Below are 14015 nucleotides of genomic sequence, written 5' to 3' on the forward strand. Positions count from 1 at the left end.
CAAATTTATTTTTTCGCTAGACATCTTGTGGCGTTGGCGGTCAGTGGGAAGTCCAAGCCGAGCTCTCCTGAGGGACCGACCGACCGTCCTCCGTTGTTAGGAGGCGGCGGCGTGCTTGCTGCGGAAGGTGTCCAAGAAGGCCATCATGCCCCTGCGAACACCGCTGCCGCTATAGCCACCATTTCCCTTCATAGGCGACACCCCGCCACTGCTGCCGCCGCTTTGGAAAGTGGCGCCATCCACCGAGTTGGCGCGTTTGACCTTGGGTCCGGTGGCATGCCAAAGCCGCCTCCTGGGCGGCGGCGTCTGAGCCACCAAACATTTCTGATACTGAACCTGAAAGGACCACACGGCCTATATCAGTGGTGGGACGGACGGGACGAATAAGCACAAATACTCACCACGCACGCCGCCTGGACTGCCTCCGACAAGGGGCCGGCGTCCGGCTCGCACCAGAAGACGTGACATTCGAAACGCTGCCGGCCGCCGTCCACGATGACGGCGAAGGTGCGACTGTCGTGACCAACGCCCAGGAAGCTGAGGAAACGCACCTGGCAAGCCCACACTTGCTCCTCCCCTTCCTGCTGCTGCGGGTCACAGTTGCAAAATCAAACCGCGCGGCTCACGTGAAAGTCAGTGGAGCGAGCGTACCTTGAAGACAGACAGGACGTTGTCGGTCACGTGGATGACGGTGGCCTCCCACTCGTGGCGGCGGGTGGAGTTCATGATGCTCTCGATGGCCAAGTTTAACACCTCCATGCCTGCCCAATAGAAACGGGCACACTTCAGAGCCAAGGGGTGTGGCCCCGGACATTGTGTCACATTCACGACAGGTACCCATGCCGCGGGACACCGGCAGGTTGCCAACGTAGTGGACGTCAAACTTGTGGACGCGCTGAAGCCCCGCCTCCAGGAAGTCCACTGAAAGACAGGAGAAGGAGTCAGCGGGCCGATCGGAGCCAAGCGGGCGAGGCGGCTCGTCACCTTGTCGGGGCGGGTCCTCGGGCGAGACGCTGTACATGGAGAGAGAGCGGGACGTCTGCCGGGTCATCGTCTGAGGACGGCAACGACGTTCGTTTACGTATCGCCACAACAGACGGATTTTGAAAAGTTGTTTCGGAAGACCGCGCAGGTGCCGTGCGCTACGTCGTCGGGTGTGGCGTGACCCTCGCGCAGGTGCGATGGCATCGTTACGTGTGCCCGATGACATTGTTACGTGACATGCACCATTGTCCGGCGTGTGTGTGACATGACCGGCACGGCGCGCGGTGGCTCATGCGCGACTGACCTGCGAGCACACGCGATGCAGCGCGGCGGCGACGGCCTTGGCGGGCGCGTCACAGCGGAACACGTGACACTTGAGGACGCAGCTACCCTTGTCGGCCGCCACAAAGGCAAAGTCCCTGAAGGCGAGCATACATTGTTCACCTGCGCCACCTTCACGACGACACGAGCCGCGCGGGTGTGTGGCGTGTGCGTGCTTGTTACCTGTCCCTGCCGGTGCGGGCGTGGCGGCATTCAAAGAGACAGACGGGGATCAGTGACATGTTAGCCTAGCAAAGTGAGCTTGGTTTTAGCCTAGCAACAAAAGCCAAGCAGGTGCCGTGTCTTGCGGTGACAAGAGGAGGGGCCAGAGGGCCCGTGAAGGTGCCGCCGGCCGGCCAGCTCACCTGCCGTTGTTGCTGCCCACTCCCCATACGCGGATGTCCACGATTGGCTGGCGGTACAAGGGGGTGCGGTCTAAAGGGTCCACCAGAGTTAGCGCGTCCCACTTCAGAAGCAGCTTCATCTCGCGGCCCTGACAGAGAGACAGACGTCGGTCCCAAATAACAGGCAGACAGGCGGAGCCGCGTCTCACCTCTCCCAAGACCCCGTCCGTCAGCTCGCCGCCGTCGGACAGTTGCTGGATGACGTTGCCCACCGCCAGGCTGCTGCGGCCCGGCGACAAGTCGTCCTCCTCCACCTGCAGCCAGCCCAGCGAGCGCACCGAGAAACACTGCCGCAGACCGGATGGACGGACGGCAACGCAGACGGATGGGATGACAATGAAGGAGAAGCCAGATGGGCCACATGATGGACAGATAAGAAGACGTGAAGTGGAGCCAGCGAACGAACGAGAGAAAGGAAGAAATGAGACTAGGCAGAGATGAAATGCGATGCATTGTGTGTGTCGTGTCATACCTGTGAGTCAGTGTCATAGCGACCGGAGTTGTCAGACCTTCGAGACCTACGACCACAACAAATACACGTTGTGTGCATACTGTGTGTGTGTGTGTGTGTGTGTGTGTGTGGGCGGGCGTTACCTGGTGTCAGTTGGGACTGCACTGAAGCCTGATGGTCCTTGTTCGTCTTTCTAGGAGCAAACATCATCAAAAAGAATTAGAAGACAAACAAAAGCCCACCTTTGCCACTAACGGGAAGCATCAAAAAAAGAATCCAATTGGCCCACAGACAGAAAAGTCAATCCAAACCAAACGACTAGTCCAGATTTGGACACAGAACAAAATACAGCAGTTCAACTTGGACACGGAGAGGAAATTGTATCAAGACAAAAGAAGACGTGCTACCTGTGCGTCAGGCAGTGCTGGCTTCCCTTCCAAGCGGGGGTGCTGCCACTGGGTGGCGCCAGTGGGCACATGCCAGTAGTAGGTTCCCGTGGAGTCGTTGATGGTCCTCCAGCCAGAGGGAAGATCTGGGTCAAGCAGAAGGTTCTGGTCCGTCCAGATGTTGTCTAATGAAGCCACAGCAAATGTGACATCAGTCAGCTTCGGCCGCTCCGCCACTAGATAGCGCCAGTGAGCGTCACAACATCCGGCCACCATCGGATCACCTTACCGTCCAAGTACAGTTGTGTATCGTGTGTGTGTGTGTGTGTGTGTGTGTGTGTGTGTGTGTGTGTGTGTGTGTGTGTGTGTGTGTGTGTGTGTGTGTTTCTTCTATTTGGCTGACTTGCGTTTAGCGTTGAAATGTGCTGCGTGTCAATCGATCGCAAGTCAATCACATCGCGGAACAGGAAGAGGCTTGGATAATTAATAAAGCGGCACAGACAGGAAGTGCAGTTCTTTTCAACCTCTGCTTCTTAATTCTTCTTGAACTTCATTCTTACTTTGAAAATGCTGTGTGCACATTTCAGTCAGGTTTGCGTGTGACAAAGTTGATTTTCCGAAAAGCACTTACCGTCACAGTTAACTATGACGATGGCCAACATGTAGTCTTTGCCCATCATGGTTCCACTCAGCCGCTTGCCCTCCAGAGTGCACACACGCCGCACACACACTCATAAGCGCCCGGGGCCCCAACACACACACACACACATAAACCTTCACACACGCGTACACAAACTCATAGGCCCGAATCAAGGTTTTTCAATTTCTCTGCGTGTCCTTGTTTCCACGGCAACAGCATCAGTCTGGTGTCCTTGTGTGATGGTCTTCTCGTCTCACTGATGGAGGAGACACTAACCACTCCCTCCTGCTCTCCTCCCTCATGAATACGTCAACAATGACTGGCGCCTTCATCCGGTGACGTCAAAGGAGCCGGGCGCTCGCCCCGCCTTCCGATGACGTCGCGCCACGACCTCATCAAATTCCATCGCGTCTCATCGTCGAAGAATTATTTAATCTAACGCTAACACCCATTACCACTGGCTGAGCCATACTCCGAACAGTAGATGGCGGTAATGCTCCGTTTAGTTGCCAACCGCCGGAAAGAAGAAGTATAACAACTACGTCATCTTGACACCGCCCCCTAACCCGGAAATAAAACCGTGTTATGTGTATGTTAGTGATGTGCGTTCCAGTTATTTTAAGTAAACTGAATCTTTAGAATCAGTTCACTCAAAAGATTTGTTCAAACAAATCATTCAACAAATCGTCCCTCCACACACACACACACACACACACACACACACTGATCCTTTATTTTATTTTATTTTTTCAAATAAATGAAATAATAAGAAATCATGGTCAAAGCTTCACGGAAAGTGAAAGGTGCCACACCCACCCTCACTCCCACTTTCTGATTGGCTGTTTGATCTGTGACGTCATTCGGACGTACCAAGGAACGGCAAATGCAATTCACGACTCGTTCGTGAACGGAAAGTCATTTTCTTCTTCGTTTTGTTTTACGGCGAGGTGGCAGGCACCAGCTTCAATGCGCATTACCGACACCTACTGGTTGAAGTATAAACTGAAAGGGAAGATTCGTTCACTCTCGTTCACTGAAAATATTCGTTCTTTTGAACGAATCGTTCACTCACGAGCCAAGACTAGTGTATGGAGTTGTTTTGTAGGTAGTGGTTCGGTTATTTTAATGGCGTAGTTACAGTAAAGAGTCTCCTCAACTTCGACACATAATGGATGAAATGTATGTCAAACCAGGTAGGAGGATTAAGTATGAAGTTGGCACATAGGTGACTTTAAATTGCCGTCGAGCGAGTGGCTAGATTAGCTGCAAGCTGGCTACTAGCCCGACACGTCACACTCGACAAGTTTGGTCCCCTTTGATAGTGACAGATTCATGATACCTATATCCCGCGGAATGACATCTGGAACAACTTTGCATGCCGCGCTGACAAGGTAACGCATTCAATGAGTGATCATGCTCAGGTAACCAGGAACGCGGATGGAACGACCCCCCTCAGTTCTCCTACGGTCTCCAGACGGCCCGCAACCCACAGAGGAGCCTTCTGAACAAGAGGCCCACGCTGCCAGGTCTCACAGCGGTTCTTGTACATGTAGAGCCTTTGTCAGGCTGCACTTGTGTGTGTGTGTGTGTGTGTGTGTGTGTGTGTGTGTGTGTGTGTGTGTGTGTGTGTGTGTGTGTGTGTGTGTGTGTGTGTGTGTGTGTGTGTGTGTGTGTGTGTGTTGTGGTCGACATGTCGCTCGCCTGACAGTCACCATTGTCATGTGACTTCAAGTGTGTGCTGCCTCTGCAATGATGCTCACGCACATGTGTAGTGTTGTACATCTTGGTCATCATCATCTTCTCCACGATTGGTCGATAGATGCTGCGGCCCTGCCTACGACTCTTCCTTTGGGTCCGCCGCCTTGTGGCTTGGCCCCTCCTCCGGCAGGTCAGACGCCACCACGATGTTGTAGACGGAACGCTGAAGTTGTCGTCACATGGTGCAAAATGTCTGTCTGCAGGTTGCGCGCCCAGCTGGAAGGCCACGCCTCCTGAGGCCGCCGTTGGGGGCATCGAGGACCCTGGCCAATCTGAGGCCGAGCCCAACTTGGAGGACGTGGTCGAGGTTCTGGAGCGTGTGCTGGCCAGGTGCAGGCTGGACGTGGCGGTGAGTCGCGTGACCGATGCCCTCAACCTTCCCGGGTGTTTGAACGCGAGCGTTGTTTGCGCAGCCCCAGGTGTGTAACGACATGGAAAAGAGACTCCGCCTCTTCAAGGACAGCTGGACATCGGGTCGACTGAGTCTTCCCGTGAGGAGACGCATGAGCGCCTTGTCACAAGGTTTTGCGTCGGTCCGTCTGTCCGTCCGACCCTTGTGGTTCTCCTGTTTGTGACTGCGCCGCACGCGTGCATCTCCAGAACTGCAGGCGGGACGCTGGGACCAGGCCGACGAGATCCATCGCTCGCTAATGGTGGATTACGTGACCGAAGTCAGCCAATGGATGGTCGGCGTGAAGCGACTGATCGCCGAGACCCGAAAGCCGCGGCCCTAAGCATCAGCGGAGGAGTTAAATAGATCCCGCAGCGACTCCTGTTAGTCGTGACCTTTGAACTTTTCGAAGCGGACGGTCAAGGTAACGGGAAGAGAATGAGGGAGAATGCTGTTGCCATAGCGACCGTCCGGCACCTGACCAATTGGAGCGCGTCGTCGCCAAGGAAGCTAAATGTTGTTTCTCTAGCTGGACGATTGCCTTGAAAATAATACATCTATCTGGACGCTTGACTTGATCGTAATAAAGGTGGATGATGATGTCATGATTGTCTTGGACCACTTTTATGCTCTCAAACCTTTGTCCTTGTGCAGCCTGAAGGGACCATGTGGAATAAGCATAACCAGCAGGGGGCGGCAAAGGTCGATTTAGGTGGGAGGACAAAAACCGGCTGCACGTGACCTTTGATGGAAAGAATCACGTGACCGGCGGCGTGGGCGCCGGGAACACACGGCCAGAGTAAAATATTGATGAAGCGTTTCAAGGCATACCAAATGTTTTGTGAAATGTTTCCCCTTTTTATTCTCCAGAGCTGCTGCCTAGTTATCGGCAAAAGGAGGATGCAGTTGCCATGGCGACCCTGCATGCGGGCGTCCCGGCCAACCATTGGCCGACGGTGCGGAGGGGGGGCTGAGTAGGCGGCAAGCAGAACCTGGAGAGGAGCCGCTCTTCGCCATCCCCTCCATCTTCTTCATCTTGCGTCGAAACAAAGCGGTCCTCGTTCTTCTCCTCTTTGGTCTCCTCCGTCCAACCGCGAACTTTTAGCGTCATCGGTGTCGTCACCATCGCCTGACACTCGCTCCAGCCACCGCCGGCCGGGTCACCATGGCAACGGTCATTTGCACCCGCTTCACTGAGGAGTATCAACTGTACGAGGAGCTGGGAAAGTAAGTTTGCGTGGACGCTACGGAGCCTTGAAATGTGCTCCGTCCGGTGTTTAACAAAGACCAGATGGAGGGATGGTGAGAAGAACAAATGAGAGGGATGGATGAGTGGAAAAGCTCTCTGACCTCATCCCCCGCAGGCAGGCAGGCAGGCAGGCAGGCAGGCAGGCAGGCAGGCAGGCAGGCAGGCAGGCAGGCAGGCAGGCAGGCAGGCAGGCAGGCAGGTCTGTTACATAAGACGAAAAGTGTCAGGCAGACGTATTGAATGTGGCAAAGCTGCGTCTTGATGACCTGTCATCACCTGATCACAATCCCCTTCCATTGGGTTCCCCCGTTGGCTTGTTTTGTGTTTCCTCGTTCTCATTTCCTTACTCCCTTGTTTGCAAACCAGTCTCCCTCGTTACCTGGGTCCCCCTGGTTCCGTTCTCCCTGGATTCCTTGTATCTCCTGTTCCCTCCCTTCTTTACTCACCTCACCGCTGCTCCCTTGCTTTCTTTTTCCCTTCTTCCATCTCCTTGTTTCCTTCTCTACTCTGTCCGGTTTGTTTCCTCGCTCATTCGTTTCCTCGCTATCTCGTCGTCGTCGTCGTGCAGGGGTGCCTTCTCGGTGGTGCGCCGCTGCGTGAAGGTGCTGTCGGGTCAGGAGTTCGCCGCCAAGATCATCAACACCAAGAAGCTGTCGGCGCGAGGTGAGACGCGACCGCTCGGCCGTGGGCGCCCGGCGTGGCAAAGGTCAACGCCTTCCGGGCGTGAAGCCGGCTGCCGACTGTCGCGGCCCGATGACGTCTTGCCCCAAATTCAAACCTTCTTCTCATCCCTCACTCTGTTGGCAGATCATCAAAAGTTGGACCGTGAAGCTCGAATTTGCCGCCTGCTCAAGCATCCCAACATTGGTGAGTCGTCACCGCCAAAGGGAAAAAGGCCTGAGGAAGACCGTGATGAATTATGGACGCCGTGCCGTCCATAATTCATGTGATGTCATCATCACGTGATCGAGATGCGGCTACAGAAATCAAAAACAGCACAGAGCATGCTTGAATTCCAGAACAAGCCAAGCTCCTTTGCATCAACTTGACACAAAATGCATTTTGAGGCACGCTGCCTTCATTTTGTAACGGCATGCGGAAAAGGCCCGCCGCCGTCGCTGCGGCGGCCCACACGCGCGCCCACACACACACACACACACACACACACACACACACACACACACACACACACACACACACACACACGTGTGTTGAAAAAGCTCTCAGAAAGAAATCATGTGATTTTTTTTTTTCCACTCCTACGCACCGCACCGATTGTGTGTTGTCGGTAGACTTTTGACGCTTTCACCTAAAGACACTGTTGCCTGGCAACACACGCGCACACACACACAGAGCGAGCTTGGTTATGTAAGCCTCCTCGGTATCTGCGGAGCATCGCCCGCCCACACGGAGCTGCCGTCGGACACTCGGCCGCCGCCAGCGCGCAAATTCCTCGTCCCCCTATTTTGTTTGTCATGTTGCCTCCTTGCCTTGGCCCCTGTCTCCCTCGCAGTGCGGCTTCATGACAGCATCTCGGAGGAGGCTCATCATTACCTCATCTTTGACTTGTGAGTGGTCTCGGCCGACGTCCTTATCGTGGTCTCGGAAAGGCCGACTCCATCTTGCGTGTGTGCGCGCGCGTGCGTCAGGGTGACAGGCGGCGAGTTGTTTGAAGACATCGTCGCCCGAGAGTATTACAGCGAAGCCGACGCCAGGTGACGACGCCAGCGTGTTCTACCTGCGCCGTTTTTCCGCCTTTGACCTTTGACTTTTTTTGTTCGCAGCCACTGCATCCAGCAAATTCTCGAGGCGGTGCTTCACTGTCACCAGATGGGCGTGGTCCACCGCGACCTGAAGGTTTGCCGTAACTCCTCCTCCTCCTCCTCCCTCATTGGCGCGGCGGCCAGCGCATAGGTTAGCACGCGTGTTGTTGTCGCGCAGCCGGAGAACCTGCTGCTGGCCTCCAAGTCCAAGGGAGCGGCGGTCAAGCTGGCTGACTTTGGGCTGGCCATCGAGGTGGAGGGCGAGCAGCAGGCCTGGTTTGGTGAGATGACGTCACGGTCACATGGTCATCGCCGTCATTATCATCACGCACGATCGCCATCCCCCATAGCGTAGGGAACGCACCGGTGGCGTCGTCCGCGTCGCCGTGACCGTCACCTAGTAACCGTGTTGCTAAAGCGACTGACCGCTTCCACGTGTGCGTGTCCTCAGGCTTTGCCGGGACCCCCGGATATCTTTCTCCCGAAGTTCTGCGGAAGGATCCCTACGGAAAGGCCGTTGACCTCTGGGCCTGTGGTCAGATTCCAACCGTCGCCACCTTGTCTCCTTCACGCCACCGCCCCTATCCTTGTCTCCTTGACTCTTCTTCTCTTCCTCTCCTTTACACTCGTCCTGTTTTCCTGGCTTCTCTTGTGTCTTGTGTGTGTCGTTCTCTCTGTTCATCTTCCCTCCACTTGTCTCCTTGTTTCTTCTCCTCAGGTGTGTCCTGTCTCCTGGGGTGTGTATTTTGTGTCCTCAGGTGTGTATTGTCTTCTCAGGGAGCGTACGTCTCACCCTCAGGTGTCTCTTTCTGTGCGTCTTGTGTGTGTCCTTTTTTGGGGCGTCACGCCCGCCCTCAGACGTGGTCTCTTTTCCCATCCTCGGCGCGACCTCGCTCGTTCGTACGTTTCACGTCTTCGTTGGCACGGAGATACGTGTTGTCCATTCTTAGGCGTGTCCTGGGTTGCGTCTTTGGTGTCCTCGGGCGGCTTTTGTTCTTTTGTGTCCTGAGGTGTGGACTCTGGGATGTGTCCTGGCTTGTGTCTTTTGCATCCTCCTCACATGTGTGTTTTGGGCCCTCAGGTGTGATCTTGTACATCCTTCTGGTGGGCTATCCTCCCTTTTGGGATGAAGACCAGCACCGTCTGTATCAGCAAATCAAAGCGGGAGCATATGATGTAGGAGGTCACATGACACGGCGGCCCGCCGCTTGTGCTGACGCTTAGCGGCCTTGTCCTTCCCAGTTCCCGTCCCCCGAGTGGGACACGGTGACTCCCGAGGCCAAAGATCTGATCAACAAGATGTTGACCATCAATCCGTCCAAACGCATCTCGGCCGCCGAGGCGCTGAAACATCCCTGGATCTCTGTGAGCGAGCGTCGACCTCTCTGATGATTGTCGGAGGGCCACGCGTGACGTGTTGATGTGTGTGTGTGCAGCATCGCTCCACAGTGGCGTCCTGCATGCACAGACAGGAGACGGTGGAATGTCTGAAGAAGTTTAACGCCCGCCGCAAGCTCAAGGTAGGAAAGGCCAGGGCTGCTTGGAAATTGGGCCACCCTTGTTTCCGTGCTGGCGAGTGCTATTGTCTTGACTTCCTACTTCCTCTCTTCTCGCTCCCTTCCTTGTTTCCTTGCTCCCTTGCAGGGCGCCATCTTGACGACTATGTTGGCCACCCGCAACTTCTCAGGTGGGTCAACAAATAAATGGGGTCAAATTTGATGTCAACAATTTTGCCGGAGGTGCTGTGCTGAGCTGAGCTTGCATTCTCACCTTTGACACACATGTTAGGAGCAGATTAGCACACAATGATCACATCTAGTGCGTGTGTGTGTGTGTGCGTGCGTGCGTGCGCATTTGCGTGCGTGCGCATTTGCGTGCGTGCGCATTTGCGTGCGTGCGCATTTGCGTGCGTGCGCATTTGCGTGCGTGCGTGTCGGCAGCTGTGGTCATATGTCAATCATCTTGTAGTCTATTAATAGCTTCTGTTGTTGTAGCTACCTTTCACTTGAACAAGATCACAAATTCCAGGTCCTGGTCATGATGCTAGATCTGAACCACAACCATGTCCTTGCTGGTACTAAACCTTGTCCCGGTCCTAAGCCAAATTTCATCTTGGGTTTTACCTCAACCAAGTCTGAGTCCAAATCTAGTCCTTATCACCCAAATCCAAGTCCTAGCCCTTGTCCTGAACTCCTGACACTGGTCCTAGGGGAAGACTTGATCTAAGTCCTGGTCCGAGAGCCCTTCTCGTATTTGACTATCCCGGGCCTAGCCCTCGTCCTGACCCTGGCGGGAGACTTGGTCTGAGTCCTGATCCTAGGACTAGACCTAGTTCTGCAGCGGTTTTAGCCCTAAATCTAGTCCCGTTTTTTTTTGTTATGGTGCAGAAGTGAGCGGGCCGCGTTGCGTGTATGTTGTCTGTTGTGTTTCTTCTGTCACGTTTGAGGAATGTTTGGTGTCAAGTGTTTGCTAAAAGTGGCCTCGTACATGACTCCTGCTGCACTCCGAGCCCACGTCCACACATTGGCTCTTGTCTTGGTGGACTGCACGCACGCTGCTGGCTTGGCTGGGATGTTGGATTCTGAAACTTGGATTGAGATGGTCTTAGTCCTAGACATACACCTATATACGTAGTAGCGGTCTAGGGCTTTTTGCGGCAAGTCGTGGACTTATCATAGTAGTAGGATGATTCTATAGAGCTCGTTCACGTAGGACCCAGGGCGCACAGCTGCTTTTGGTAGGGCAGTCCATTTACGGGGTTGGTCCGTAACATTGAAGACTAGTTGTAGCGTATAGCTAGAGCAGTGCTCATGTGGCCCTTGGTCCAGGCAGCGGCACTGTTTGCGGTGTCGCTGACACTCTTCTTACTGCTGTGCGTGTTTGTTGCCGTCCCGCCCACAGGAGGCAAGAGCGGAAACAAGAAGACGGACGGGGTCAAGGTGAGTGGACGCCGCAGGTGACCGACCGAGCGGCCGGGCTCCTTAACGCGCATTTGCTGTGGTGGCAGGAGTCGTCAGAGAGCACAAACACCACCATCGAGGATGAGGACACTCGAGGTAGGCGAGCGCCGGCCGGGAAAGTCGGAACGCGTCAGATGTGTAGTCAGTGCGTCCGTCCGTGCGTGTGTGTGCCAGTGAGGAAGCAGGACATCATCAAAGTGACGGAGATGCTGATCGAGGCCATCAGTAACGGCGACTTTGAGAGCTACACGTAAGTCGGCGCCTTGATGGCCAAAGCGGGCGAGCGAGCGAGCGAGCGCCTGAGTCGCATCCTGCGCTTCCTCCTCAGCAAGATGTGCGACCCGGCCGTGACGGCCTTTGAACCCGAGGCGCTGGGGAACCTGGTGGAGGGCCTGGACTTCCATCGCTTTTACTTTGAAAATCGTGAGTGCCTTTCCTCTTCCTGCCTGCCTTCTTTGCATACGTGTGTCCAAACGCGTGTCCGTGCGCAGTGTGGTCCAAAAACAGCAAGCCGGTACACACCACCATCTTGAACCCTCACATCCACCTGGTGGGCGAGGAGGCGGCCTGCATCGCCTACATCCGCGTCACTCAGTACATCGACAGCAACGGGACACCGCGTACCGTCCAATCGGAGGAGACCAGGGTGTGGCACCGCCGCGACGGCAAGTGGCAGATCGTCCACTTCCACCGCTCGGGCTCGCCTTCCACGCTCAGCAAGTACGGCGTAAGCGCCTGGGCCGGCGGCTAGCATTCTATCGGTTTAGCTTTCATGCTACATATAGTATTTGTGTTCACCTAGCTAACTTCCTGTGACAAGGTCACCGTCGCCTTGACGACCGATTGATTGACAGCAGGCCGGTCCCGTCGACAAACAGGAAGAGAAGGAGCTGAGGACGCACGGGGCCAAACCTTCATTGTTCATCCGTCTGACCAATCAAGCAATCACACTGCCTCCCCCCGCCCCTCATTGTATACCCTTTGCCTGTGTCCGAATCTGCACGCTATTCCCCATATGAATTGTGTCGGGGTCTTCTAATGTCCAAGGAGCCTTGAAACGAAGCCACAACGCCCTTGACCCTCACTCAAAGGTTGCGTTCAATTCAATGAACCCCCAAGCCACAGGGTCCTGGAAATAGTTGGGTGTGGTCCACGGCAAAAACCGGACTCTCACTATCGTGGGCCACTGTGTGAGGGGGGGGGGATAAGGGTGGACATTCGGACACAGCCCTTGATCGGTGGTTTTCATGAACGAGGCCTCCCTCCCCACACGGTGGCCGGAGGGCTTGTCTTAGCAAAGTCAAATGTGTATTTATTGATGATCAACACAAAGTGGCTGGTGCATGTGTGTTTTGTCAGGTAACCAACAGGGGGCGCTATGATGTTTTGGTGATTGCTAGACTTTGTTCCATCCATCCATTCATCCAGACGCTTCCTTCTCTCGTTTCCGACCTCGCGAGCTTCCATAAACACCTGCACTTGGACTCCGCTTTGAGGGTCTGCTTCCTCCAAACCCCCGCCCCTTCAGTACACCTGTGCGGAGTCAGACAAACGTAGTAATAATTGATAAAACAATCACTTAACTTTGTTGGATTTGAGCTCGTTAGTCCACTTCAAGTGCTTTGAGTGCGCAAAACTTCTTCGCCTTCTGTTTTCTTGTTTGTGGGTGTGCGTGCGTGCGTGCGCGGTGCGCTCTTCTTTGGCTTTTCGATTGCATGCGTTTGAATTTGATACGCAACCAACCTCCCGTTTGGAGCGGCTTTGTAGTCACGTGATTTTTGGCCCGTTTCCATCCAAGCAAATTATTGTCTATTGATTAGCGACTTTGGATATGCTGACCATTCTTGGGATGTTCTTAACTCCGCTCGCTGCGCTAGTTTTCTTTTTGTTTGCTTCAACTGCTTTGAAAGTGAAATCTTCTCGCGCGCTCGCTCAGTGAAAACCTTGCTACTGTTTTGAATGCACGCTAATGACGTCATCACGAGCCTTTGACTTGCGGGCCTTTGGTGGTTGAGTGAAATCTGTTGTGCTCGGTGGAACGTTTTCTTCAGGCTGATGACGTCACCACGCGTAGCATCGATGTACAGAAAGTAGTTTGTAGGTTTTTGTTTTGGGTTGTTTTTAGCTTTGGTGTCGTTAGCAGCTGTTCCTTAGCTAAGATGTAAACAAGACCAGAGATGCTAAACGGTCACGTTTCTCAGGGGAAGTGACGACACAGAAAACGTAAAAATAACAAAAGCAAATAGGTATAAACAAGAGGTGAGCAATTGACTCAATTTTGCCGTTTTGTCAGTGGCCTGGACACATGTTCGTTTTTGTCACTGCCACCGTTCTTTGAAAGCGAACAAAACTTAAGTCAGAGTGGCAAAACAAGTGTAAACTGGCCGCCAGCCACCTCAAGTCGTCAATGAAACGGGCTGAGAGGGTTGTTGGTGCTTGCTTGATGACAGATGGCCGAAGGTCTACTTCCGTCAGTGTCATTTTGGAAAGTTTCTCATCATTTGTCATCAAAATGCACATTCGTCAGCCCCGCCCACCTCTGCAAAGAAACGAGTCGATGTTGTAAAGTGTCAGCGCCTGCATGCTCGCTAGTAGCAGGAAGTGAACACGACGTGCACATGGGAGACAACGTGCACGTGTTTCTCCTGCATTCTTGTCACATTTTAAAAAGCAAATAAAGGTTCACCATAACAACCATCTCCATGTGA

The 14015-nt window shown here is 54.2% G+C and overlaps 3 protein-coding genes across 10 annotated transcripts; 2 read left to right on the top strand and 1 right to left on the bottom strand.

The window, feature by feature from the left end:
- Position 1: 1 nt before the first annotated feature.
- On the bottom strand, positions 2 to 3691 carry apbb3 (amyloid beta (A4) precursor protein-binding, family B, member 3). 6 transcript variants are annotated; one of them, XM_085935919.1, is made up of 13 exons: positions 3178 to 3691; positions 2568 to 2731; positions 2304 to 2353; positions 2182 to 2227; positions 1859 to 1996; positions 1671 to 1798; positions 1489 to 1494; positions 1289 to 1403; positions 985 to 1054; positions 838 to 921; positions 652 to 761; positions 402 to 587; positions 2 to 336 (listed from the first exon to the last, which is right to left on the bottom strand). In XM_085935919.1, exons 1-13 carry the CDS (start codon positions 3224 to 3226, stop codon positions 97 to 99), a joined length of 1386 nt encoding a protein of 461 aa, XP_085792045.1. In that variant the 5' UTR covers positions 3227 to 3691; the 3' UTR covers positions 2 to 96. The 6 variants fall into 6 exon arrangements, with proteins under 6 accessions (XP_085792045.1, XP_085792044.1, XP_085792043.1 ...); XM_085935918.1 differs by having other exon boundaries at positions 402 to 584; positions 1489 to 1553; positions 1859 to 2227; XM_085935917.1 differs by having other exon boundaries at positions 1489 to 1553; positions 1859 to 2227.
- Positions 3692 to 4092: 401 nt separating this feature from the next.
- Positions 4093 to 5941, top strand: sra1 (steroid receptor RNA activator 1). Of its 3 annotated transcripts, none has more exons than XM_085935187.1 (6): positions 4093 to 4379; positions 4608 to 4712; positions 5006 to 5074; positions 5148 to 5293; positions 5358 to 5477; positions 5545 to 5941. In XM_085935187.1, the coding sequence occupies exons 1-6, from the start codon at positions 4355 to 4357 to the stop codon at positions 5593 to 5595; spliced, it is 516 nt and encodes a 171-aa protein (XP_085791313.1). In that variant the 5' UTR covers positions 4093 to 4354; the 3' UTR covers positions 5596 to 5941. The 3 variants fall into 3 exon arrangements, with proteins under 3 accessions (XP_085791313.1, XP_085791312.1, XP_085791311.1); XM_085935186.1 differs by having other exon boundaries at positions 4105 to 4365; positions 5358 to 5466; XM_085935185.1 differs by having other exon boundaries at positions 4111 to 4379; positions 5358 to 5466.
- A 78-nt stretch (positions 5942 to 6019) lies between these two features.
- On the top strand, positions 6020 to 14001 carry camk2a (calcium/calmodulin-dependent protein kinase II alpha). Its single transcript, XM_085935183.1, has 19 exons — positions 6020 to 6134; positions 6206 to 6562; positions 7153 to 7247; positions 7392 to 7451; positions 8098 to 8152; positions 8234 to 8299; positions 8369 to 8441; positions 8526 to 8628; positions 8799 to 8882; positions 9429 to 9523; positions 9590 to 9712; positions 9784 to 9867; positions 9992 to 10034; positions 11249 to 11286; positions 11355 to 11403; positions 11482 to 11557; positions 11636 to 11730; positions 11799 to 12034; positions 12110 to 14001. The coding sequence occupies exons 2-19, from the start codon at positions 6501 to 6503 to the stop codon at positions 12152 to 12154; spliced, it is 1482 nt and encodes a 493-aa protein (XP_085791309.1). The 5' UTR covers positions 6020 to 6134; positions 6206 to 6500; the 3' UTR covers positions 12155 to 14001.
- The last annotated feature ends 14 nt before the right edge of the window (positions 14002 to 14015 follow it).

This window comes from Syngnathus leptorhynchus, chromosome 17, assembly GCF_054491065.1.
Source record: "Syngnathus leptorhynchus isolate UIUO chromosome 17, UIUO_Slep, whole genome shotgun sequence".
NCBI lineage: Eukaryota > Metazoa > Chordata > Actinopteri > Syngnathiformes > Syngnathidae > Syngnathus > Syngnathus leptorhynchus.

Coding starts and splice junctions, on each gene's coding strand:
- apbb3 (XM_085935914.1), bottom strand. CDS start 2,638: ATGTGCCCACTGGCGCCACCCAGTGGCAGCACCCCCGCTTGGAAGGGA. Junction 1,554..1,670: donor GTGGGCAGCAACAACGGCAG/GTGAGCTGGCCG, acceptor TCACTTTGCTAG/GCTAACATGTCACTGATCCC. Junction 1,055..1,288: donor TGCATCGCGTGTGCTCGCAG/GTCAGTCGCGCA, acceptor TGCCGTCCTCAG/ACGATGACCCGGCAGACGTC.
- sra1 (XM_085935185.1), top strand. CDS start 4,355: ATGGATGAAATGTATGTCAAACCAG. Junction 5,075..5,147: donor CTTGGCCCCTCCTCCGGCAG/GTCAGACGCCAC, acceptor GTCTGTCTGCAG/GTTGCGCGCCCAGCTGGAAG. Junction 5,467..5,544: donor CATGAGCGCCTTGTCACAAG/GTTTTGCGTCGG, acceptor GTGCATCTCCAG/AACTGCAGGCGGGACGCTGG.
- camk2a (XM_085935183.1), top strand. CDS start 6,501: ATGGCAACGGTCATTTGCACCCGCTTCACTGAGGAGTATCAACTGTAC. Junction 8,153..8,233: donor CATTACCTCATCTTTGACTT/GTGAGTGGTCTC, acceptor CGCGTGCGTCAG/GGTGACAGGCGGCGAGTTGT. Junction 9,868..9,991: donor ACGCCCGCCGCAAGCTCAAG/GTAGGAAAGGCC, acceptor GCTCCCTTGCAG/GGCGCCATCTTGACGACTAT.